The sequence below is a fragment of the Amblyomma americanum genome, chromosome 11 (genome assembly GCF_052857255.1).
Source record: "Amblyomma americanum isolate KBUSLIRL-KWMA chromosome 11, ASM5285725v1, whole genome shotgun sequence".
In the NCBI taxonomy this organism is placed as follows: Eukaryota; Metazoa; Arthropoda; class Arachnida; order Ixodida; family Ixodidae; genus Amblyomma; species Amblyomma americanum.
In genome coordinates, this window is record NC_135507.1 from 17,879,086 (window position 1) to 17,905,058 (window position 25,973).

General features: G+C 47.5%; 2 protein-coding genes across 2 annotated transcripts; both read right to left on the reverse strand.

Moving 5' to 3' along the window:
* Window positions 1-1,195: 1,195 nt before the first annotated feature.
* Window positions 1,196-8,203, reverse strand: LOC144110163 (venom peptide SjAPI-2-like). The gene is made up of 2 exons (XM_077643002.1): window positions 7,939-8,203; window positions 1,196-1,475 (listed from the first exon to the last, which is right to left on the reverse strand). Exons 1-2 carry the CDS (start codon window positions 8,021-8,023, stop codon window positions 1,279-1,281), a joined length of 282 nt encoding a protein of 93 aa, XP_077499128.1. The 5' UTR covers window positions 8,024-8,203; the 3' UTR covers window positions 1,196-1,278.
* A 7,180-nt stretch (window positions 8,204-15,383) lies between these two features.
* Window positions 15,384-24,243, reverse strand: LOC144111004 (uncharacterized). The gene is made up of 4 exons (XM_077644088.1): window positions 24,081-24,243; window positions 23,223-23,280; window positions 19,424-19,513; window positions 15,384-15,702 (listed from the first exon to the last, which is right to left on the reverse strand). Exons 1-4 carry the CDS (start codon window positions 24,137-24,139, stop codon window positions 15,568-15,570), a joined length of 342 nt encoding a protein of 113 aa, XP_077500214.1. The 5' UTR covers window positions 24,140-24,243; the 3' UTR covers window positions 15,384-15,567.
* Window positions 24,244-25,973: the final 1,730 nt, after the last annotated feature.

Genomic DNA, 25,973 nt, shown 5'->3' on the forward strand with positions numbered 1-25,973 from the left:
GTACTGTTAGTAAGCCTATTGGCGGCAATGAATGCCATGAATGCCATGAGCATTGGCAACAAGACACGAGAATTTATGGCCGCCTCCAGCTCCATCGCGTGAGCATTTCGGTATGTTTACACAAGCGGTGTAAGAGCACTTTAGGGATACCGTTATCTGTGGTAGATACTTCATACTCTGCAGCTGATATTGAAAGCATCGCTGCGGCGGATCAAATCCCTGTAATATGACCCGCCATTATTCATCAACAGCGTCAACCTCATGCATCCATAATAGTCACTATTATTACCAGGCAACATTGTACATGGGGGGGGGGGGGGGGGGGTTTAGAGAGCATTGCCTGTTCAAGAATGTTATGTGACAAGCACGCCGTATATAAGTGGCATTGGAACTAGACAGCAAAACCTGTGGTGAGAACCGCTGACCACCAAAAAAACATGTGAAGTAGCCTCTCATATCGTTGCGCAGCTTTTTTTGCGACGCAGTATTCAAGAACGGAAAAAAGAACAATGTCGTCTACATGGGGTTGTGCTCCGCATGGCTACAAAGAACATATCTGCCGCTTTCGCAAAACATGAAACATTCGCCCCACCACAATACTATGCCAGTCGCACTACAAACTGAGGAAACCTCTATTTCGTTAGAGGCAGGATTGATCAAACGTTTTGGGCAGGGCCAGTGCATTTGCAAGGCCTTCAGAACCCCGAATGTGTAGGGGCTGTATAGGGGCCTCCAAAGTCGCTGAAAAAAAAATGTAAAGTAGCGTCATGTCGTTTCTCCTCTTCTGTCCTCCTCCACCACAATCCTAAAGACGTCTTTCTCGTTTGTATTTGTCTGCATGTTTGCGTGCATGCATGCGTGTGCGCGCGCTCGATTTCCTGTGTCAGCGGTAGTGACACCTGGACTGGGAAAGTTCTGGACAGAGAGAAGCGGCACCGTCAGAAAAGTGCCTAGTTCGAAAAACGAGGGCAGAGGAGAGCTCCATTCTTCAAAAGTTGCTGCTTCTTTTGTTTACGGGCTCATTGACGCGCACTCGACACACAGAATAAATCTACTCCTTCATACGATGCTCCTACACTGTAAACACGAAATGAGTAAAAAGGCAGTAAGGTACTCCCTAGCACACTCCCATATATATGAGGGAGCGCACCAAAGGACGGCTTACGCCATCGTTACTCCTTTGTGTTCAGAGTGTAGAGGAGCAAACAGAATTAGCGACCACGTAGTCGTGGAGCACTCTGAATATATGTATATATTTCTTATCGCTTTGCTGTCGTTTTATGGGCATTCCGTGGGCAGCACGCAGGCCTTCTGCCGGTTGCGATGCAGTCCCTCGCGGCAGAAGCATCCGCGGACTGTTCCGCTGCCGCAGCGGGTCTTGGGGCTTGGCTCATCGCAGGTTGTCTCGGTGCAGCCAGCCTTCGCCTCTCTGAACGTCTCACCCGCGACGACGCACCTCTTGTCCGCAATGGCACCTGCAAAAAATCGAACGGGGGAACTGTGGCTTGATCGGACCGCTCAATCGCTTTGCGTTTGTGTGTGTGTGGGATCGCGTGGTCCTGCACTTCAGCAGTGCCGGCTCTTCACATTATTTTCTCAAGACTGTGCCTGTCTATGTACTTCGCAGTTTGCGGTCACGTGGGTTTGAAACTGTCTAATAAAGCCGATTCCAACAAGTTCGACAGGCTCAGCCCATCTACGAAGCTTAATGGAGACTATAAAAAGAACACCTTAGTGAATAAACAAGGAATATTATTAATCGCCCAGCATGAAGTCTACCCAGATCCACGTCAAGGAAGAAATGGTCACCTGAGGTGAGAGATATTAAGTCATCGTGGAAATCAGCCCTTTCTGTTGTTGGTGGTCGCCTCTTCTGTGCTCAGTGAAACTTTTTCTGTTTCCCAATTAAGTACGTTCCATGCCACGAGAGAAAAAAATTTATACAATTTCTCTTTGGCTAGTGTATAGGTCTCCCGAACTGTTACGTCATAAAGTAGCTCACCATTCTTGAATTGCTTCCGCTTCGTATGCGCAATCATGCCCAACAATTCTGGACAAAGGCGTTTTTGAACGGTAATAAGTTTATGAATACAATTTTTTTATTTTATTGTAAGAGTTCACTATAACAATCATTACATCCGCGGATCTCCCGTCGGCGGAATAAATTTTTTTCGCTATTAACGTTTCTACTATCGTCAAAAGCGTTCCCTGTTGGTTTTATATAGCAGTCTTAACTCCTCGATGCGAGCGACGGAAGCACTATAAAAGAAAGATTTTGCTACGTATCGGAAGAATGGACCATTACCTTCAGTATTTCCATACAAGTACCTTAGAGTTTTGCAATATTCAAAATTTTTGTCCAACATTGTTTGACACGTGAAATAAACTTGCTCCTCAAGAAAACCAACTGCGGAGCGCCGCAAGCTGAAAAAGCTTTCCTGCAGCCCGCAGAGTATGCAGGGAGTGTTTCGATTAAGTATGAAGGCCTCTTCAGGAAATGGAGTTTTTTTCCGCCGCCTGTATCGTAGTTAGACTGAATTTTCAGCACTTGTTTACTGGCTCTGAAGTATAGAATATATTGACTAGTCGCTTCACAACAGACTTCAGGCTTCGAGTGATGAGTTATTTTTATATTTCGAATATTTTTTTCCACTTGTTTACTGGCTCTGAAGTACAGAATATATTGACTAGTCGCTTCATAACAGACTTAAGGCTTCGAGTGATGAGTTATTTTTATATTTCAAATATTTTTTTCATAATTAGCCTTCTATAAAGGTGCAACTCCGTCAGTACAGTTCAGTTGCAGAAGCCGAACTCTGCGATTCGAACGCAACACCTTCGGCATGTAACGATGCTACTGGGCCCCAGCGGCAGTTAAGTGTTGTGGCTGTTAATCGCGACAGGATGACTTTGAGGTCTTGTGGCTATTTTTGGGCTGCTACCAGCTCTCCCTACATACAGATACAGCAGAAAACCGAAGACAGTAGGATTACGAGAACGCGTAATGCGCTTGAAAGATGTACAAAGAAATTCGGACACAGCCACTGTAGGCCGGCTAAGAGCTACTAAAATATACGATACACAACGCATAATTTAACCTACATGCCGCAGCAATACACAGCCAACCTTCTACGTTCGGTCCTACCACCGAACTCAGAAGGGCTTCATGTCCTAATGAATTCTGACGGCTACGTCCTCCAACGCAGCTTCATGCCGCGTTGGTGGACGCATAGCAGTCAGGTATCAGAGCAAGGAGAAAAGCTCTCTTGCTTACATGCGTAACAGGAGGGCCTCCTGCTAGCCTAATTACGTTGAGAAAGGGTTGAGAAAATCTTATTCGCGTCGTCCTGTCTACTCCTTCCTCTAGTGAACGCGTGCTTTTCGCTCGTCTTTTATTCCGTAATCATGCACCAACTGGCCCATCAAGATACGCTTCTGCGATCTTATTCGCGGGCACTGTTTCCTTTTTTTTCACAGATACCAAGATGACTTTTTGATGGAATTCACCTATATACCAATGCAAACAGCTATAAACATTTCATTTCCCTGTGCGTGTGATTTCTCCTTTCTCCACCTTTTTTTCACTTAACTTGAATTTAAATTTTAATTTAAATTGCTTAAATTATTCCGGAACGACAACATGTAATTCACTGTATGCATTTTTTAAATACAAAGAAATTACGACACTGAAAAGCATTACTGAAAAAAAAAAACATTTCAATTTACCCGCCGCGGTGGCTAAGTGGTTAGGGCGCTCGACAACTGATCCGGAGTTCCCGGGTTCGAACCCGTCCGCGGCGGCTGCGTTTTTACGGAGGAAAAACGCTAAGGCGCTCGTGTGCTGTTCGATGTCAGTGCACGTTAAAGATCCCCAGGTGGTCGAAATTATTCCGGAGCCCTCCACTACGGCACCTCTTTCTTCCTTTCTTCTTTCACTCCCTCCTTTATCCCTTCCCTTACAGCACGGTTCAGGTGTCCAACGATATATGACACAGATTCTGCGCCATTTCCTTTCCCCCAAAACCAATTTTCATTTATTTTTAATTTATTGTCTTGGACTGCATATGAGGACCGAGATGAGCTTTTCGGTAATACCAATGGGAGCAACTGAAACTGGAAGGAAATTCCATTCGCTTATCGCGAGATGAACAAATTAAACCCTGATTGCGGCAGTGCGCGTAAATGGAGGGTCAGTTTTGCTTATCTTCATCAAGGTGAGCAAATATATATTACGCGGAAGTGATTATCTCCGCACAATTGGATCCAAGGTAATAGCTAGCATAGAGCTTATCAAAAAGGGTAAAGCACAAGAGCTAACACCTGCTTCCGAAGTTAATAGGTCAAGGTCGTCTATTGTGATGCTTCAATGACGGGATGTTGCTGTCGCGTGACAAAAAGGCTGGAATTTGTTTTGTAGCGTCGGTAATCAGTTGATAAAATACAACTGAAGTGCACTTCAAACAGATCGCGCATACTCCAGATTTGGCGACAACAACTTCCTACAGTCGACATTCGATATTTCGAACTAGAACAGTAGCGAAAATTTGTTCGAAATATACGCAGTTCGAGTGTTTCAATACACTGGCTGTTTGTTGACGGGACCAAACGGGAGTTGGAATAAACCGTAAGCCGGGATTCAGGAAGTTCGAAAAAAATTACGGGGGGCACTTGAGGAGCTTGGGAATAAAGCGAAAGCCTTGCAGTTCATTTCAAATTTCATTCTAGTTTTCCGATTCTATTCTAATCCGATTAAAATTCTATTCTAACTATATTCTATTCCTTTGTAGTTGGTGGAGTTGTAAGTATAAGTTCGTACTGATTATTACTGGTCAATATTTCATATTTTTCTGCCTTTCGAAGTGACACGGTTTCGACCAACCGCTAGTTTTATATAAAAAAACCATTTTGAGGAAAGGAAATGGCGCAGTATCTGTCTCACATATCTCCGTGGACACTCGATCCGCGCCGTAAGGGAAGGGATAAAGGAGGGAGTGAAAGAAAGGAAGAAAGAGGTGCCGTGGTGGAGGTCTCGGATAATTTCGACCACCTGGGGATCCTTACGTTGCTTCATCATGAACTATAACCACGCTCGCAACCTGTACACACATAACATATTTTTGGAACATTAGGCTTATTTTTGGAATATGGCGGAGTGCTAGACGTACTCTGGCACGAGTCGGCCCGGTATTGCACTGCCTCCGGGATTGGCCCGAAGCCTATGGGCCTATTAGCGCGCGGCGCCTTTTCTATCTACCTTTCCCTCCTATCATTTAAGTCTCCCACTTTCAGCACGCGGCAGCGAGCGTGGCTCGGCTTGAGCCAGTAGGCATAATAATAATAATTGGTTTTTAGGGAAAGGAAATGGCGCAGTATCTGTCTCATATATCGCTGGACACCTGAACCGCGCCGCAAGGGAAGGGATAAAGGAGGGAGTGAAAGAAGAAAGGAAAGAAGAGGTGCCGTAGTGGAGGGCTCCGGAATAATTTCGACCACCTGGGGATCTTTAACGTGCACTGACATCGCACAGCACACGGGCGCCTTAGCGTTTTTCCTCCATAAAAACGCAGCCGCCGCGGTCGGGTTCGAACCCGGGAACTCCGGATCAGTAGTCGAGCGCCCTAACCACTGAACCACCGCGGCGGGTCCGTGCTCTTTCTTTTTCCTACTTCCTCGCAGCAAATTCAGTCAGTCAACCTGTACACATTTCTTATTGTGTACATAGTTTGTGTATATTACCTCTCCCCCTATCCCCTGTTCCTGTCCCCTCACCTCTTCCATTTCATTTCTCCATTCTGCCTGCTATTCTTTTATTCCGCTGCCGCAGCTCTGGTACTTCAGTATCGATGCCAGATGCCAGGGCTAGCAAAAATCTGATGCTTCATTTTTATTATTATTTGAATAAACCACTACTTCTACCATCTTTACGCCGCGGTGGCTAACTGCCACCTGACAGGGTGGCAGGGTGGGCGCGCTGCTTATCCAGTGTGCGGAACGTACTCAGCGTTACAGACGCCAAGCCACGTCTACTTGCCCGATACACCACAGCTCGTCTACTGAGCCGGAGTACCTGGGTTCGAAACCGACCGCGGCGGCCGCGTTTCGATGGAGACGAAACGCAAAAGGCGCTTGTGTGGTGTGCGATGTCAGTGCTCGTTAAAGGCCCCGGTGGTCGAAATTATTGCGGAGCCCTCCACTACGGCACCTTTCTTCCTTTCTTCTTTCGCTCCCACCTTTATCTCTTCCCTTACGGCGCAGTTCAGGTGTCCGCCGATATGTGAGACGGGTACTGCGCCATTTCCTTTTCCCAAAAACCAATTTTAATTTTATTTCTCACCCGCCACGGTGGCTCAGTGGTTAGCGCGCTCGGCTACTGATCCGGAGTTTCCGGGTTCGAACCCGACCGCGGAAGCTGTGTTTCGATGGAGGCGATACGCTAAGGCGCCCATGCGCTGTACGATGTCAGTGCACGTTAAAGATCGCCAGGAGGTCGAAATTATTCCGGAGCCCTCCACTACGGCACCTCTTTCTTCCTTTCTTATTTCACTCCCTCCTTTATTCCTTCCCTTACGGCGCGGTTCAGGTGTCCGCCGATATGTGAGACAGATACTGCACCATTTCCTTTCCCAAAAACCAATTCACCCTCTCACATTTTTTTTTCCTTCGAGCGACGCTGTGATTCTTCGACTAGGATCTTTCTCCTTTTATTCACGAAGATTTATCAAAGTAGCTTTTCAACCCTTATTCGAGGCGACATGGCTGCGCTCAGAGAAATACTTCCAGAGTTCAAGAAGTAACACTTGAAGACGATTAATTTTTGTGGCGCAAGGGCATCTGTCGCAAAGAGCGCCGTGGCAGAAGGTGTTCTGTGTTTACTCAAGGCGGGGGTCAAAGTCCCGCTTTCTAAGCATTTCACCCCAAAGAAGCCGAGCACCAGGCCAGGAGAAATCCTGCACCTATTGACCCCCGGTCTGCACCAGGTAACACCTGGGATCGAACCCCGTACCTCCTGCTTGTGAGGCGAATCCTCAAGCCACTAGGCCACCACTGCGGTCCAATAATTAATATTTAATGAAGTGTTATTCGTCTAAGTTTGTAGGCAAATACGTTTAAATCGATAGCCAATGAAAGTAGTCAATCATTATATGCAAACGAAACAGGAACATAAATGTCAGCCGTTAAGAATACATTGAATAGAAATTATGTTAAACATTGATGGGCTTTAAAAAAATGTCTGTAGCTAGTGAGCATAAAATTTCTAATCAGTTTTAAGTGGTAAAGAAGTCCTTATACCGATTCATTCGCCTATAAATTCACTTCTCTTCACACACTTTGTGACGGACAAGATTAAAATTTTCCCTGGCCGAATACCTTGTTCTGCGGACGGGTGTACAAAACGAACACAGAGGCTGGTGGTAGATAGACAAATGACAAAACAACAAAAGGTAGATTGATGTCACGTGTACCAGTAAGCGCTGTACTCGTCGTGCATCAACAACTTGTTCCATAGAACTGTCAAAAAAAAAATTGAAGGCTCATAATTTACGAAGTCCGATTTTGTAGTGTTGGTGAAGGTTCTAAGTGTTTTTTGTATGTTATCCCCCTAAACACACTCCAACAACTAAGAAAACTTTTTCTTTGTTGCCATCACGTAAAGAATTTTGCTTGTAAAAGTGATTTTATAAATGACTGGGTGACGCTCACAGATTTTTCTTTTTGATAGGCTATAGTTCATCGGGTCTTAGGACATCAGCCGTCTGAGCACATCTTGCTAGTTCAGATCACAAGACCTTATTCAACCAGCAAGGTCTTGGACCTTGTCTGAATAAGCATTGGCTGCTATCATTTACAATGTACAAAAGCAGGGCAGAAAGCACTGCAAGCGAACAGGGCATGAAATAATGAGCACCCTGAGTCTGATGAAGACTTGTATGCACTTACCAGACGCCGTGTCACAGTGCTGGACGAGTACCAGCAAGATGCTCGCAATGAGCACAGAACCGTAGGCTATTATTGCACCCATCATATCTTCAGTGACCTGAACGACGCTTATTTCCAGTCACGCACAGTGCAACCAACCGCCCTAGTTATTTTTGCTCCTGGTAGCTCTTATCAACCTCGAGGCCTGACTGCGGATACTGTACTGTAAGCAAACCGCCGCACCCGTGGCACCACCTTCGCCTTTGTTCTTTGCCATTTAGCCGTTTGCTTTTTCCTTCGTATCTCTTTAACCCCCGCAGTCCGCCTCGGTGTCGCTGCTGTGTCACGTGGGCCACGGAGTTAATCGCTGCTCCTTTCCGCCCCGTGCCGCCTCTCTGCCCGACGAGCCGTCATGCAGCCGTAAGAAGGCAAGCACCAACTGCGGCTCTACGCACACACAAACACACACAAGCGTGCACACACATTCGGCCGGGAAATGTGACGCGCTGGGACGCAAGCTGTTCTCGCTTAACAAATGTGTGTTGCTACCTTTCTGGCGTTCATAAGGAGCCGGCTAAGAAACGTGCCGCCGCTGTCGAGTGCGGAAGCCTATATAAGTGTTTATAGCTTCCCTGAATGGAAGCAGATGCTAGGGAACAGGAGGGAGTGCGCGGGGTGAATTACGGGAGCTTGCGGTATGGGCGGCGTATGCGCGGAACGCCGTCGTGACTTCTTTTGCGCAAGAGAACCGTCGGCGAGTTGTTCTCTTGTCTCCCTGCCGTAGACCGTATCCCGGAGATTTATGCGTGCAGAAAACGTCTACGTGGGCGTGTTTTCGCGGGGTCGTGCGTTGTCGCTGTAGGGTGGAGCGAACGGCAACAAACGAGGAGTCTCAGATGCAAGAGGCTGGGTGAAGAAATGCGGCAGAAGACTATCCAGCTACTGTATACAGACTCGTATCGGGCCGCAAACAATGGAACGTAAAGTAGATGTTTGACAATGGTGCTTGTAGAGGAAGATTTATCCATATATTAAACAGTCGCCATCGACGTCGTCTATTTGGTGCTTCGTAACCGAATACTTCACGCTCGCCCACCGAAAAAATGATTTGAATGTAGGACCCGAGAATGTAAATAAACTTGACCATACTCTGCACAATCACGGCGGGTTAAAGTATGCTCGCACAAAAAAGGGAACACGGCAATGCGTGGCTTCGAAAGCGCTCCCGCCGAGATCCGGCAAGTATGGGCGACGGCAAGCGCCTACGGGAGGCTATGTTCCCTGTAAATATGACGCATACTGTACCTCTGTCACTCACGCTTCTTTCCGAAGGGTGGGAAAGAGGTCTAAGAGCGTTTAGCCCCACACCTCATCCCTAAAGTGAAGTAGTGACAGCGATAGCTATACCGCATCTTCTCCGCTGAGAGTGGCCGCTATTGGTTATATTTGGACCACGTGACCATAGACCGATCCTCGCCTCACACGTCCTGGGCACGTCTTTGATAACGCTTGAGTGACCAGCAAATGAAGGCGAGAGTTTCCAGTTCCGAAATGCTACAATGTCCACTGCCCAGAAGAGAGAATTCATCGTGAAGTTACGGATGTGGACAGTAAACTCACAACATGGCATGAACATTAGTCATAATTACTCTGTGCCTGTTGCTACAATGGTCCCAATCAGGGTGTTCAATATTTGCGGTAAGGCCGTGTGGGCCGATTCCAAATGTCTTCTTTTGGACCTGCTTGTGCCGCCACCGAAACGTGCTTGCCTCATCCAATCACCATTCCGGATCTTCTTGCAGGCTTCGCTGAATCTATTGCGTTCTTTTGTTTAGCTATAAATGTGACTTTCCCTTTTGCTCCCAATATTTTACCCTTGCTTTGTTGTCTCCACTTTTCTTTCATAGGCAGCAACTGCAGCGGCCATGGCTTCGACACAAGGCATATTAAGCTCAACCGCCCAGTACGGTAGCGCCAGCTTAAGAAAGGACACATCTGAGCATCAAAAGCTAACAAACCTTTCTGGGGCTTTTCAGTTGGCTCATTACTGCTTCCATGCAGAAGGCGAGCTATTTAATAGGCATGTATCCCAGTACTAGCTACCGTTGAGCTATCAGGGACAATGATCCAGCCTTCGCGTAGTACAAGCCTTGGATGTGAAGGTTTCCTTAATGTTTCCGGGTTCTCGGTATTCTGGCTCTCCAGTCAAATACTGAGACGATTCGGTGACAAAACCAAGTGTCGAGTGGTTCATTGGAAATAAAAATGTGTCTCCGTCGTTGTTCTGAGCGATTTTAAAAGAAAAGGGCAGGGTCACCGAAGTGTTCACGTCACCGTAAACCGCACTTGGGTAATGGCCATTACATTAGGCGCATAGTATAGCTTAGTCGGATGTAGCAGTGACGTGCATCAAAACCCATATCGCAAGCGTGTGCCACAGTTCGTAGCAGAAGAAGATGAAGAAGGACTGAACACATCCGCCGGCGCGACAGGCAACAACATCGTCCGGTGAAGACACGACGGCGTAGCTCACCATTCGTCTTACGTTTGCCAGTCTAGCCTCAAGTCTCTTCCGCTCCAGGTTTTCTCAGACAGTGTGGCGACAGCAGCCTGGAGTAATGGCCGACAGGGTGGAGACTTCGCGAGCTACACCAACGCTGGCCACTCCCGAAGGAAGCGAATTGGACGAAGCCGAGACCACCTGGAAATTCAGACTCAAATACAAGACAAAGTCGACCGAAGGCGCGTCGAGCGCGGCCGCGGAGAAAGAGTCCACAGCTGCCTCTAGCCGCGAAAAAGTGGATGACGTAGAAAAGGCACCGACTCCTGTTCCGGTAGCGGCCAGACAACGAAGAAATGATGACGCAGAGAGGGCGAAGAGAGCTTTGTCGGCGCCGGCGGCGGGACAAGAAGAAATCGAAGACGTGGCGAAGGCGTCCACTGCGGTCGCGGCCGCTGCCGCTGCCGGAGCCGTTGCTGCTCGCATCGTAGGACGCCGAGTCGCCGTCCAAGACGAGGTGCAAGCGGTGCAGCAAAGAGGGTGCAGCAGCGAGCCATCCGTCGTGTGGCTGATGGCGGCTGCCGGCTTGCTTGTTGTGTTCTACCTTCTGCTGCGGCCAGGATCCAAGGGAAGCCGCTGATTCGTGTTCAAACGGCCTGCTCTGTGCGTCCCAAAGGGAAGTACTTAGGAAACTGCGGAGAACACCATGTTACGGACGCTAGGGTAGCTGCAGATACCAGTGACACTACGAAAAGGAGTGCCACCGTGTCTGTTTGAGACGGTCCCTTAAACGTGAGTCTTGTGGTAATCGGCGGCTTCAATATTCTGTACTGCCTCCTGCTGCAACCAGTGCCTTGGTGAGGCCACCGATTAAGTGCGATGGAATACCTCTCCCCTGCACCTTACCTTTGTATTTTGAACAGCCTCTAAATTCGTTTCGAAACAACTAAGCTGAAGTGCAATGATTTCTCGACTTGGGTATAATAGTGAAAAATAAAATTTCTGTTCTATTGTAGCGCTTCGAGCCTTTATTTATTCGGTTAAACATTCCGAGGCTGTCTGGAGTACGCTGTAAATGCGATCGGCAGCGATAGCGACCTTAGAAACCCAAGATCCTGTGAAGACACAGAAGAAATGAGCTTGCTGTCAGCTTGCAAAAACCGGTTTGAGAGACTAGCCGCAAGCTGGGGGAAACCGCAACTCTTGTGAACTTAACTCGGCGCTGCCATGAGCCCCGAACGCTAGGCGTTTCTTGACGCTTCAACAAGCACGCCGGCCCAGTGCAGCCGACGCGTTACAGTGCTCTGAAGCCTGAAAGTAGCGCGTCGAACTCGTTTTTGTAGCGAAAGCTACATTGGCCACGAACTCGCGGTGTCTCCGTGCTCGCATTTCCACCGTGCTCGCACCGCATCACGTGACCAACCACGTTACTGGTCACATGACCAACCGCGTGACGAACCACATGATAACTAGCCAGGCAACCAGACTAACCTGGACTTGCAATCAAGATTAACCAATGCTAACCAAGCTACGCCTTAACTTTCTCTACGTATATCCTGGCATAGCCGAGCTAAGCCACTGCCAATATTGGAATGCAAGAGCTATACTTGGTCCACGTGCGCCAGAGAATGAGCTTAAATTCTTTCTCGAAGTGGCACTGGGTACCGTGGAACTACACAGTTTCAGTGTCAGTCTATCAGTGAGTCTGGAACTGCATCCTATGCCAATTTGTATACATGAAATGGAGACACAGAAGCAGCTGCTACACATACCACAGAAAGCGCAACAAAAGTACACAACAAACCAGCAGCGCACTAGACGGGACTAAGTACATAAGAAAACAGACGCCAGCGCTACAGAAGCAAAGGTGAGCCTGATGTAGACCAAATCAAATTCAAGACAGAAATTAGCTGGACCAGTTGGTACATGACACATGATGGAATATGGCTTTGTTCTTTCTAGTGCGCTGCTAATTTTCTGCGTCATGCACCTGATGGCCCGGATAATTCCTCTCAAAATATCTGTAGCTACTTTGTTCTCTCCAGTTCTCCGGAGTGAGAACCACGAACGCGACAGCGGCGGCTGCGTTTCGATGGGGGCGAAACGCTAAGGCGCCCGTGTGCTGTGCGATGTCAGTGCACGTTAAAGATCCCCAGGTGGTCGAAATTACTCCGGAGCCCTCCACTACGGCATCTCTTTCTTCCTTTCATCTTTCAATCCCTCCTTTATCCCTTCCCTTACTGCGTGGTTCAAGTGTCCGCCGATATGTGAGACAGATACTACGCCATATCCTTTCCTCAAAGAAAACAATTTCCATATTCAATTTTGCACGTAGCATTGTTGTGATTCAGTAACCAGTAACTCTCTCTATCCCCGAAACATACGCAGCAGCGTAATTACGTCTCACGTGGCACGTTCTCGCAACGGGCGGGAACGGGCAGTTTTGGTAACCGGTCTCGGTTCTTGTATGTGGCGAGCTCGAAACCCGAGACGGCACGCTACGGAGCACTCGTGCATAGTATCAGGCTCAGCATCCTTGTTCCCGCTCTGTTCGGAACCCCTGGCGAGGTACCTTGCAAAGCGCGAGCGCCATCTGCATCTTCAGAGCACGAACAAGTTACGCACGCTTGTAGCTTGACGAAGCTATACGCTCCATCCAGCCAGAACACACCTTTTATAGTCCGCGTGCGCGGCACTATAGGAACACGCAGAACCTCTTTCAAGCAGTGGACATCTTTGTTTCCACTTCTAGCGGAGTGGTCATGGCCTTCCTCACGGCCACGTAGACCAGGGCAGGGACCTAGAAATAATCCTTCCAGTCTAATGGAATGTCATTCGCCAGTTTCCCCTTTCGCTCCTAAGAGGAGCAGCCCGTGACAGAAGGTGATAAGGATAACTATTGCATTAACACTTTATCTATACGTAAGAAATTTTCAGTAGGAGAGGTTATGATGATGATGATGATGATTATGATGATGACAGTGGATTTTTATGGCGCAAGGGCATCTGAGGCCGAAGAGCGCCATGGCACAAGGTATTTTCGTTTGCTCAAAATGGGGTCAAAGACCCAATTTCCAAGCATTTCACCCTGAATAAGCCAAGCACCAGGCCAGGGAAAGCTTGTATCCATTGTATCGTCGGTGGGTACCCTCTCGCATGCGAGGCGGATGCTCAATCACTAGGCCACTGCTGCGGTCAATAGGAGAGGTGCCTCCTGGATTGCAGTACTTTTAAGTAATGGAACTGAGAGATGTTACATTCAAGTGAAAGCTTGGAATGACTTCTCTCCCAAGAACACGCCTTTTTCGATTTAGTTCCCACCAGCGGCGACGCATTTCCGCTACCAGAGCACTACACCCTCTATATTCCGTCGTAGAAGACTGAGCTGCGCGGTTATGGAGACCAACGGCCCATTTCTTTGCTGGCCTCTTGATCGGACAGTTCCATACAGTTTTTTTCTCGGTAAAAATCAAATTTACAGCCCTTTCTGACTATGTTGATATTTGTTCGGCAGCGAAAGACGCATTTATTGCTGGAAAAAGTGCCTTTAAAAATCTCCCACCGCTAGAATAAAATTCGTGGCATCTACACCGAAAAACACTCCACAGTTACCGTTTTGAAGTGAATGGAGGTGTGCCTTTAGGGACTCATGGAAAGCTCGCGTGGTCCAAACGCTTGCACCACTGGCGGAAGAAAGCAGCTGTTTGTGGCCGTATACTTGCTGGGACATGCAAGACAATCTTACAGATGCACTAAAATTGAGGCAGAACTCAATTGTCGTCTTTATAGCCGAACAGACGTCAAAATAAAACGTTCGGTTTGCGGTTATTATTGTGTCTATTGCTTAAACTCTACATTTTGACGATCTAGCACGATTTCCAAGGGTGACCATAAATCCGCCCTGCTTCTCGGTGCTATTTCGGGTGTCAAGTCACAGGCAGTCGTGTCGCTACTGTCCTCTTTCTAATGCATGCAGCTTCAGATATCCATGCAAAGTCATTAAAAAATGCTACAGTCTTGGCGGAAAACACAATATTTGTATACAAAGTCGTCCGAATATTAAGAGGCAAGCACTGAGTCATGCGCACACAGAGATTATGTTTAGACTGAAAGAAGCGAAAGATGTAGGAAGAAAAATTAACAGCTCGCCTTATTTATACACGTACCCAGGCTTATTTTCCTTACCCTGGGTTTCGATGTAGGCGAAATTGTAGAGGCCGGTGCACTGTGCGATGTCAGTTCACGTTAAAAAACCCCAGCTGGTCGAAATTTCCGGAGCCCTTCATTACGGCATTCCTGATAGCCTGAGTCACTTTGAGACGTTAAACCCTTATAAACCAAACCAAACCTTACCCTGATGCCACCAATTAACAAGCGCCTAAAATGCATCGGTGTTTAATACGAACACATATTTTTTTATTCACTGCTACACTTCACTCTCAAAATCGCTAATAAAGGTCCGAGTTATCGTCTCCTATCGACCTATCGTCTCGGCGCCACGTACAGCATTCTTGGACAAAAATGTTGAATATTCCAATTTTCAAATGTTGAAGGCAATGGTCCATTGTTCCGATGCGTAGCAAGATCTTTCTTTTAAAAATTTTCCATCGGTCGCATCGAGCGGTTAAGGCTGCATAGAAAACCAATGGGGGACGTTTTTTGACCATATGAAAAAATTTAATAGCAAAACAAAATGCGAACGTGCTTAAGGGACATCTACGGATATATTGTTTCTTTCTTATAGTGAAATCTTACAATATATTAAAAAATTGCACTCATAAACCCTTTCGCGGCGAAAAATGTTTTTGTCCAGAATTGCTGGGTATGCTTGTCAGGACGATGTCACCGACAATATCGATTGCTGGGGCGATGTTACACGGAAGGTCCACTGAGCACGCCCTTAGTGACCAAAACGGAGTCTTTTGTCAGTACATAGGGCACTTGCAGAAAAGCTAAGCTTCATAGGTGGTCATATAAAATCGTTTATCTAACAGCCGCATCGATAAATCACTCCACAATTTTCGAGCCTCTTCATCGCCAGAGGTAGCCGGCCAAGGAGATGATGCAGTTGAGACGGTCAAAGCGTCGAGGTGACCAAGGCTCAGATTTTCTTTCAGGAACGGTTCAATCCCATTCGCGGCAGGGACATATCACTTATGCTGCTTGAGGTCATCGATGATCTTCCTCTTATCCGCTATCTGTTTCTCCAGTTCCCGGATGATCATCTCGCGCTCCCTGATTTCCCCTTCCATGTGGTCGTGCAGCATCTTGATCTGGTCTTTTTGCTGCGAAAGAAACAATTAACCCTTATAAAAATGGTTTATAGACTTTCTATAGACCTTATAAGGGCCCTTTTGTCTTCCTATAGATATTTTTTTTCATAGTCTACAGAGTGTCTACAGACAAAAGTCTACTGAAGTGTGCGGTCATAAATCGATAGATTGTCGATAGAATGTCTATAGACGAGTCTATGAAATGTCCACAGAAAGTTTATAGATTTTATCGATAAAATGGTATCTACAGTCTAGAGAGTGCCCAATGAATTTTTTAAAGGGAAAACGGCAGTGTTGTCGGATAAGACGTTCACAGTTCAGTCGATTTTCAGGTACGAGATAGCACAGCACATAAAGATCTGCGGTGCCGAATCGTGCAGCGTCTACATACACTCATTGCATACAGTTCGAAACGAGCGCATCAGAGCGATTGGCCAGAAGTGAGAACCTATACCAACGCCTCTCCTGAAGAGACGCTAATTTCTAGCTCTTCCCTCAACGTTAAAACAGGAAAATAAATGGCCGTGGCGCGAAGCTCATGCCGCCTTTCTGTCAACTGCGCAGATACATATTCCTGTCGATGTGACTGGAATTTGCAGTAACCCCGCATAGTAAAACCCCCGAAGCTCTCGGCAGAGATACAGAAAAGAGTTCTTTAAAAGTAAAACGACGACCTCTGTAGGTATACTCTTCCGCCAGAAGGTCCATAGCCAGCTGGTCGGCGAGGGCCGTCAACGCCAATCACACTCGCCATTGGGGATGAGGTGGGCTATGGTAAAGAGGGGGTCGTAGAGCTGCGGGACAGGAGAGAGAGATGTGCTCCGCAACTGTGTATAGAAAGCGCCTCCACAAGAGCCTGCATCTGCAGAGATTCCTCAAGCTTCACCGAATGACTCCCTTGCTCCTTCTCCGGATCAGCAAGATCAGAAGAGGGATGTAATTCCGACCGTGAGCCTCACTGGCAATAACAATAATAATAATTGGTTTTTGGGGAAAGGAAATGGCGCAGTATCTGTCTCATATATCGTTGGACACCTGAACCGCGCCGTAAGGGAAGGGATAAGGAAGGGAGTGAAAGAAGGGAGGAAGAAGGAGGTGCCGTAGTGGAGGGTTCCGGAATAATTTCGACCACCTGGGGATCTTTAACGTGCACTGACATCGCACAGCACATGGGCGCCTTAGCGTTTTTCCTCCATAAAAACGCATCCGCCGCGCTCGGGTTCGAATCCAGGAACTCCGGATCAGTAGTCGAGCTCCCTAATCACTGAGCCACCGCGGCAGAGGCATGTTCGGCTTCTCGCGGCGGCGTGGCTGTCAGATACTCACTTTCTGCGAATGTTGCTGCTTGCTCTTCTGTCCCGGCAAAGCTTCGCCGCGAAGATTAACGCCAGCTCCCTCCTAACACTGGTGCTTGCTGACCCTCTATTGCCGCACATGATTGAACGCTCTAGCATGTACATTTACGGGCCACTGGAGGCTCATCACAGGACGTTGAGCAGACTTGGGTGCGTAAGAATAAAAAGGCGCTCTTTTGCTCCCTTCTATGGCATAGCTACTCTCGTTTTTACTTTAACGCGATAGCATTAGAAGCTTCATCGGGGAAAAAATGTGTCGTTGGTCACAATATCGCTGACTGGCTTGAGGAAAGTGATGTCGCTAGACAGGAAGTGGCGCCTTTTCCGGCGAGGACACCTAAGTATTCTAATGCTGTCGCATCGCCAATACAAAACAATGTAGGTGTCCCTGTGAATTTTTTCTCTCACACTTGACAAGCTTCAGGCTCTACTAACCCTAACTCCAGCCTCACCTCTGCCTACATTACTCGACGACCCGGACTCGATCTGCACATTTGCTTATGTTTTTCTGTGTGCTTGTGTGTGTGCGTGCGTGGGGGGGGGGGGGGGGGGGAATGACAGCATTCAGTGTTCTCCTAGCGAGATGTTTTGGATGCGGGAAGGAAACGTGCGCGTCACAAAATGGGCGACCCGCCCGGTGGCCCAGTGGCTTCGGCGTTCGACTGATGATTCCAAGGTTGCAAGATCATCATAAGGGATCACCGTATTTCGACGCAGGCGAAATACAAAAACGCCCATTTGCTGCGCGATGTCTGCGCATGTTAAAGAAACGTGGCGGTGAAAATTAAGCCGAAGTCCTCCCCTGCACCGTCGCCAGTCGTTTCAAAGAATTGTTAAAACCCGGCAGTCCACAAAGCGAGTCAGGGAGTACCTAGACAGGATTCTCCGCCTCAACAGATGGCGCCACTAAGTTTACACGAGTGTGTCAGGCCCCAGCAGCGGCAGGTGATTGCGTATATTAACCTATCCTAAACGACGCCGAAAACAAATAATAAAGAAGCACTATCCGACATCGTATATTGGACGAAACCAACCATCAAATGTCACTTTCGCAAAGAGTTCGGGCTCCTGAGAGATTTTTTTTTTTTTCAGCTCGAGAGAAGTTTAAATCTTTCTCAACTTGAAATGCTACTCTTGGTACGAAGTGGCTGACGTCTCACGGAGCGTTACGTGGCCTGAGAATCCTTGCCTTGGTCGTTTCTCTCTTTTTTTGTTTCTTTCAGCGTAAATTTACGGTGTTGTGCTAGTTGTCTCTCTCAGCCGCCTGAGTGGATCTGTGTAAATTCCTGGCCATCGTATACCGCGCGAACTATGGAAGCCAAGCTCGGTCCTCTGCTGGAACGCTTAACTGAATTTTGCGTGAAACTCGCTTTTCGTAGCGTAAATGTCATCAAAAGCGTCGCGAGAGCCCGTCGAGAAACGTCGTAATATTTTTCAAAATACGGGCACTCAGAAAGCAACGCATGAGACTTGCTTTCCCTGTGGGCAATTTGGGAAAAAAAGTTTAGCACGTAGTAGGTTTAGTGAGCCGGCTTCGTGTGCTTGACCTGCTTCTTGCGTCATATAAGTGATGTCACCTGAAACAACCAGTACACAAGAACGCTGTCGCGTCAACATATCTCCGTCTAGAAAGAAAAAGTGTCTCATATGGACAACACTTTTTCAAGGTGTGTTTTCTCGGTATAAACAAAATGCCACAGCATTTAGCTCTCTCTCTCTCTCTTTGTTTCATGTGTGTGTGTGTGTGTGTGTGTGTGTGTGTGTGTGTGTGTGTGTGTGTGTGTGTGTGTGTGTGTGTGTGTGTGTGTGTGTGTGTGTGTGTGTGTGTGTGTGTGTGTGTGTGTGTGTGTGTGTGTGTGTGTGTGTGTGTGTGTGTGTGTGTGTGTGTGTGTGTGTGTGTGTGTGTGTGTGTGTGTGTGTGTGTGTGTGTGTGTGTGTGTGTGTGTGTGTGTGTGTGTGTGTGTGTGTGTGTGTGTGTGTGTGTGTGTGTGTGTGTGTGTGTGTGTGTGTGTGTGTGTGTGTGTGTGTGTGTGTGTGTGTGTGTGTGTGTGTGTGTGTGTGTGTGTGTGTGTGTGTGTGTGTGTGTGTGTGTGTGTGTGTGTGTGTGTGTGTGTGTGTGTGTGTGTGTGTGTGTGTGTGTGTGTGCGTGCGTGCGTGCGTGCGTGCGTGTGTGCGTGCGTGCGTGCGTGCGTGCGTGCGTGCGTGCGTGCGTGCGTGCGTGCGTGTGTGTGTGTGTGTGTGTGTGTGTGTGTGTGTGTGTGTGCGCGTGTGTGTGTGTGTGTGTGTGTGTGTGTGTGTGTGTGTGTGTGTGTGTGTGCGCGCGCGTGTGCGCGTGCGCGTGCGTGTGCGTGCGCGCGCGCTTGTCGACGAGCACTCACCAGCTTGCGGAAGTACTGCTCCTCGCGGGCCAGTTCCATCTTGGCGAAACTTCCCCCGGCCTCGCGAATGCTGCCACCAGCGCCCCCACCCTGCATGCATTTGCGTTTCAATTACATCAGCGGTCTCCTTGGGAACAATACAAAACTGCCAGTGCTTTTTCCACCTCCTGCCGTGAGTAGTAGAGGTGACAGTACTACCGCTGGTACCGCGTTCTGTGCTTTTTATATTTCTGTGGTGCGCTTAACTGTTCGCGTCGTTGGCTTCAGAGTAACTATAGCACACTGGATGCTAATAGCTGTACCAGTACATGTGCCTCGTCTCCTGGTAATTAAGAACGATGTGCTACTAACGACAACCACTACTGATGCTGCTACCATTACTTCATGATACCGCACGCTGCAAGCTCCGGTTAGCCCCCCTGACACAGCTATTGGTGTAACAATAGTTTACTGAGAGCGGAACAAATAAGATATGTATATGTCATTAGCCTCTTATCTCTAACGCCAATTAAGTTATTTGGTCACTAAGAATATGAGTAAAATAACTGCAAGGTCCCATGGTTAAAAAAAAAACGACAGGGGACCTCCTAATGCAAAGTGAAGTTGTTTGTGTCACATGAATATACAATTCCCTCAGTAATAACATTGTTAGTAAAGAAACATAAAATAGCAAACGTACAAGCGGAGTTCCCGGGTTCGAACCCGACCGCGGCGGCTGCGTTTTTATGGAGGAAAAACGCTAAGGCGCCCGTGTGCTGTGCGATGCCAGTGCACGTTAAAGATCCCCAGGTGGTCGAAATTATTCCGGAGCCCTCCACTACGGCACTTCTTCTCCCTTTCTTCTTTCACTCCCTCCTTTATCCCTTCCCTTACGGCGCGGTTGAGGTGTCCAGCGATATATGAGACAGATACACCGCCATTACCTTTCCTCAAAAACCAATTATTATTATTATTACAAAGCGCAGCAAGGAGCGATATGAGTGCACTATAACAGCAGCAATGAATGACAGAAAATAGCATCGTGGTACGCAAAAGTTAAATAGTGATTTGCAAGGCTAAATATCTTAATATGGCCGAGGAAGGCATTTTCCGCCATTCGAAATCTGGAATGTTAACATAGCAGGACCCAAAAAGCTATACCGCGCCGTCGTATTTGAAGGCAGCCCGCGCCTGAGCTTATGAAAAATCCAAAAAAGCAGCCCGAATCGCTTGTGCGTGAAAGCGTCATCTGGTAAAAGGGATTCGAAGTCAAGGTGGGAAGCGACGCCGACTGCAGAGTCCTTTGTTACGTGCAGCGGCGCAGCTTGCAGCCCCATCAAAACAAAATCAGGGCCGTGTCTTGGCCGCCTAAATTTTCCTATTAGCGCGCTGCCAACAAGTTGCGAAAGATCGTGTTTTACTCAGTTATTCCCAAAAAAACTTCATTAATTCGGGTTTAGTGGTCGTTTGTTTCGTTATTTCGGGTTAGGCCTATGAGAAACATTGAACCCTATGGGCACTTGCCGGGGAATCAGAATTTGTTTGTTAGATAGGAACTTCGTAAAATCGGGCTTCGTTAATAATAATAATAACAACTGGTTTTGTGGGAAAGGAAATGGCGCAGTATCTGTCTCATATATCGCTGGACACCTGAACCGCGTCGTAAGGGAAGGGATAAAGGAGGGAGTGAAAGAAGAAATGAAGAGAGAGGTGCCGTAGTGGAGGGCTCCGGAATAATCTTGACCACCTGGGGATCTTAAACATGCACTGACATCGCACAGCACACGGGCGTCTTAGCGTTTTTCCTCCATAAAAACGCAGCCGCCGCGGTCGGGTTCGAACCCGGGAACTCCGGATCAGTAGCCGAGCGCCCTAACCACTGAGCCACCGCGGCGGGTCGGGCTTCGTTAGATCGAGTTTTAACTGTAGCTTACATGTGCTAGCCAAGTTTGAGGCAATCCTGCGACAGGGATTCGAACATACGACATATGCACCTTCAATTGTGTGCGTTCCCAGACTCACCTCTTCCGTTAAGGCGCGGTTGAGGTGTCCCTCGAGATGCGAGACTGTTACCGCGCATTTCCCTTCCTCGAAAACAAACATTCCTACCAAAATTGCGACGCAACCGTTCGTCGTACACCGTTGCACATGGTGTCGGGATATTTCGTTGCATATAGCATACGTCTCTTAGCCAGGTTGGAGGCTAGCTCGCGACAGGTATTCGAACCGAGTGTCCGACTGTTTAACTTGGACATTTGTGGATTCAGCGTTTGTGGAATCAGCGTTCGGAGGGGGTGTCCTTGTTTCATTTCCCAGTGCGGAACCTGCGTCGAGGCCGAACGCTCACGATGACACATTAATGATTTCGCCTACGCAGTCTCAAGTGGCATCTGAAATTTTCTGCCACAGTATATCGCAAAATCAATCTGCGCTCAAATTTCGGATTAAGGAGCACCGCAGCTGTTAGTAAGCATTTCTTGTGTGCAAAAAAATGATTTTAACATCAGTAGTGGTTAGAAAAAGTTATTGACAATGACAATTGCACTGGCATTGACATTAGAATGAGTGGTAACGAGCGCAAGACAGAGTACACATCACCCAAGTGCAACAAAAAATGGGTCACTATTTACATGCCAGTCACCAGTCATGATCATACATACGAAGGGCGCAATGAAAAAGAGCAGTGATACACACGCTCCTTTGTTTTATTTCTAAAACCGATACTCATAAAATCGACACACACTATTGTTTCCTTCGTCTTGTGGACGGAAACACCACGTGCAGTCGCAGATTAAACTGAGGTTTGCACCTCATTATGCGCTTTATCCTTATTCCGATCGATATACTCTTTAAATTGCGAAATAGCCCCCCGCTGGTTGCGTTTTCTTGTAAATAAAAGTTCTGTTACTTATTTTCATTTTATGGATATTACCAAGAGCACTGTTAATATTTCAGAAAGTTAGCTTTGAGGAAATGACAGACTTGGTGACTCATGTGATTTTTGGTGGACACCTCAACCGTGCCATGAGAAGGGAGGAAGGTGGGAATGAAGGAAGAGAGAAAGAAGTGCCGTAGTGGAGGAAAGATTGAATAATAATTGGTTTTTGATGAAAGGAAATGGCGCAGTATCTGTATCATATATCGTTGGACACCTGAACCGCGCCGGAAGAGAAGGGATAATGGAGGGACTGGGAGAAGAAAGGAAGAAAGAGGTGCCGTAGCAGAGAGCTCCGGGATAATTTCGACCACCTGGAGATTTTTAACGTGCACTACCATCGCGCAGCACACGGGCGCATTTGCGTCTCGCCTCCATCGAAACGCGGCCGCCGCGGTCGGGTTCGAACCCGGGTAAGAGGGTCAAAGCCTGCATGTTAGTATAGTCCGTGTATGCCGTCCTGAACATTTTAAGCCGATATGCTGCATTTCCTTGGAGTAAGCGCGCTGGTGAAAGAACGAAAGGGGAGGGGGGGGGGGGGGACGAACAGACTAGCAGCACATCCATCACTGCGACGTAATTCTCCCACAGCTATGAAAGAGGCTTCACGGCAGACCCACTCCAGAAAGAGGTTTCAGGCCGTACACGTATACACATGCGAAAAACACTCATCTGCATGTTAGATGTATAATTACTAGTCCCCACTAACACACCTAAATCCATCCACTTCTACCTTCACTCCATCACTGGTGTAGCTGGCGCCATCTGATCAGTAAGAATCTACTTTTAAAACCGAGTATTCAGCCCTGATAGCGTGAACAAGTACTCAACGTGTCAACGGAACGCAAATGTTTTCGTGGGTCCATCAAATGCACCGGCCCTCACCTTGCCTGCAGCGCCACTCCAGTCGCTGGGAAGCGACGACTTGAGGCGAAAGTAATGGCTGAAAAAAGAAAATAGAGAACGCTAGGCTTACTTCTCGAGAGCGTAGCAATTAACCAGTCTATGGTGCCGTATAATTCTGGGGGTTACGCATGCTTTTGCCATCGAAAGCGGAAGGGACTCCAACTGGCCCGTAAAACGGGAATATGTCCAGATCTCTTCCCGAAGTTCCCGGACTTTAAACCTCCTTGTTGTATAACGAATTCAATTTAGGAATGTAACGCACCGCTACAACTACTATGAAATCTCTCAGGCGGTAAGTACAGACCGTTAAATATTTCATAAGGCAAGACAGATGGCGCAAGAACACATCGGTTCACCGCTCAGTCATGGTCACAGGCAAGACATATCGCATAGGCTTCATTATTACGTTGCCGACAACTAGCATGATATAACTCTCAAAGCTAGCGATCAAATTTTCCGACTTTCTCAGGATCGCTGCAGATAGTTTTTGTCGCCGACGGTACGCCCATTTATCAGTACCCTAAGACACTTTTTATCACTACCGTAAGACCCAATATTCGTGCAGTACCTACGCAAGAGTTCGTGTTCGTGGAAAAAAGAAGCCGGAAGCTCGTACAGTCTAAACAGCAAATTGTAAAAAGATGGTAAGCTGTCCTCTAACGCACTCCCTTTAAAAGGGTGTGCGCTAGAGAACGGCTTACTCCCTTTTTCTCCCATATGACGTATCCGTGTTTAGGGTGTAAAGCGGTCATATTGACCCGAAGCATTTGGTTAATATTTCCACCCACAGACGTCCCGCTGAAAATCGCCTGCAGCGCAAAGCAGCTGTGCTCTCACCTCGTAGGAAGGAGGCGCTGGAAATTTTTCGCCAACCGGCCGCTCAGCCGCAGCGCCATGTTTGAATCGCAGGGTTCCTCGCCTTCGTCCTCTCCTTTAGCTGTATCAAAACAAAGCGCGTTGCGGCTCGCTTCGGCGCGTGGTTATGATAAGGTTTACGGAGCATGCCAAGCACTCCAAGCCGATAATTTAGTGGCTTGGCGTTTGTGCTTAACGTTACTAGAGTGATCAATTGACCTCAGTTGACCAGTAGCCTTGTGTTTGGCGCTCTTTGACCGCAGATGCCCTTGCGCCATAAGAATCCACCATCATCATCACTTCACAAGTGGTTGACTTCAGCCTGCTGAGAGATACACGAACAGCAGTGATACCAGAACATCTGGCAATATCGCGAGCTGCATTTACTATTCTGATCTGCTCATGGTGCAACAGTCTTCATGCATGCGTGCTGCTCAACGTATCTGAAGGGAATATACTTAAAATTAACAGCGCCCGAGCGTAGTTACATTGATCTAAAAAGGTAAGACATCGAGGTTCCTCAAATCATAGTAGTAGTTGTTGTTGACCTCCAAACATTATTTCGCATACCCACAAGGGGAGTTGGATTCTGTGACATAGATGAGTTAAATGAGAAACGGGGTTCATGAGCTTAATTTGGAAATCGAAAAAAAATTTCATGGAAGAAATTTTGATTCGAGACGAAAATTTTGAATTTCTGTTGCTGTGCCCAAGCATGGAATTCGAAGCGCCAAGTGAAAGACAAACATTCAAAACAAGCACTAACCGAGTTTTTGAATTTGAAATTCCAGCAGTCGCCTCCTAAATGAAGTGAAGCGGCGACAGAGAGAAGAAAGTTGGCTTTATTCTTTATGGGGCTTAATCCCCGCCGTCGGTATGTGCCAGTAAGCCCGAGGACATCATAATCATCATCAACGTCCCAAAGCGACTCAGGCTATGAGGGACTCCGTAGTGGAAGGCTTCGGAAGTTTCGATCCCCTGGAGTTTTTTAATGTGCCCTGACATCGCACAGTACACAGGCCTCTATGATTTCGCCTCCATCGAAATGCGACCGCCGCGGCCGGGGTCGAACCAGCGCCTTTCGGGTCAGCAGCACGAGTACCACAATCACTGAGCCACCGCGGCGGCTAGAAGAGAAGCAAGTGTCCATTCTTTCAGGCTCATCACAGTATGGACACAAAGGGGAGATCGCCAGACCATATCTATTAAGGAATAATTTTTTTATTAAGTACACACTTTAAGCAGAAAGGAGTTCAAAGGGAGTAAACTGTCCTCTACCCCACTCCCTTTTGTAAAAGGGATCGCGCTTGAGGACAGTTAACTCTCTTCTTGCTCCCATGCGTGCGTATTCATGTTTAGCATGTACAGCCAGGAACAGTGGGTGGCTCCCCTATTTCAAGAAGCCACTGGAGTCCGCTGCTACCAGTGTGCCGTCTTCTGAATTTTGACAGAGGTTTGCGCCTGTGTTTGTCCCCTTTCTTGTCCATGTTCGTTATACGCGCAAAATTTCTCTCCATTATGAACAACCAACTCACCCAAAACGCGACGATGCCAACCCTCGTTGGCGTGCAAGGCGAGGGATAGTAGCGCGCCCTCCCATTGCTCATGCATCATGTTCCCGATTGTGCGATTTCTTGGACTGTGTTGGCAGGCCAATACTATGTGGTAAAGGTATGCCTTTTCGTTAAAAAATCGGCATTCCGCTTTATAATGATTTGAAAACATTTTATTAAGCCGCGCCAATGTATTCACGTGTAAGAGACTTTAAGCTTGCTGGATATGCAAAAATTATTGCTCTAAGGGAACAAAATATTATGGATATTATACCAGAAGATTGTAAGCGCTGAGGCAGCAAATTCTTGCATTATCGGATGC

Excerpts from the sequence above, each read along its gene's own strand:
- LOC144110163 (XM_077643002.1), bottom strand. The coding sequence starts at position 8,023 with ATGATGGGTGCAATAATAGCCTACGGTTCTGTGCTCATTGCGAGCATC. Across the intron at positions 1,476-7,938 it reads GCACTGTGACACGGCGTCTG|GTGCCATTGCGGACAAGAGG; the intron begins GTAAGTGCATAC and ends GATTTTTTGCAG.
- LOC144111004 (XM_077644088.1), bottom strand. The coding sequence starts at position 24,139 with ATGGCGCTGCGGCTGAGCGGCCGGTTGGCGAAAAATTTCCAGCGCCTC. Across the intron at positions 23,281-24,080 it reads CAGCGCCTCCTTCCTACGAG|CCATTACTTTCGCCTCAAGT; the intron begins GTGAGAGCACAG and ends TTCTTTTTTCAG. Across the intron at positions 19,514-23,222 it reads GGAGTGGCGCTGCAGGCAAG|GGTGGGGGCGCTGGTGGCAG; the intron begins GTGAGGGCCGGT and ends AAATGCATGCAG.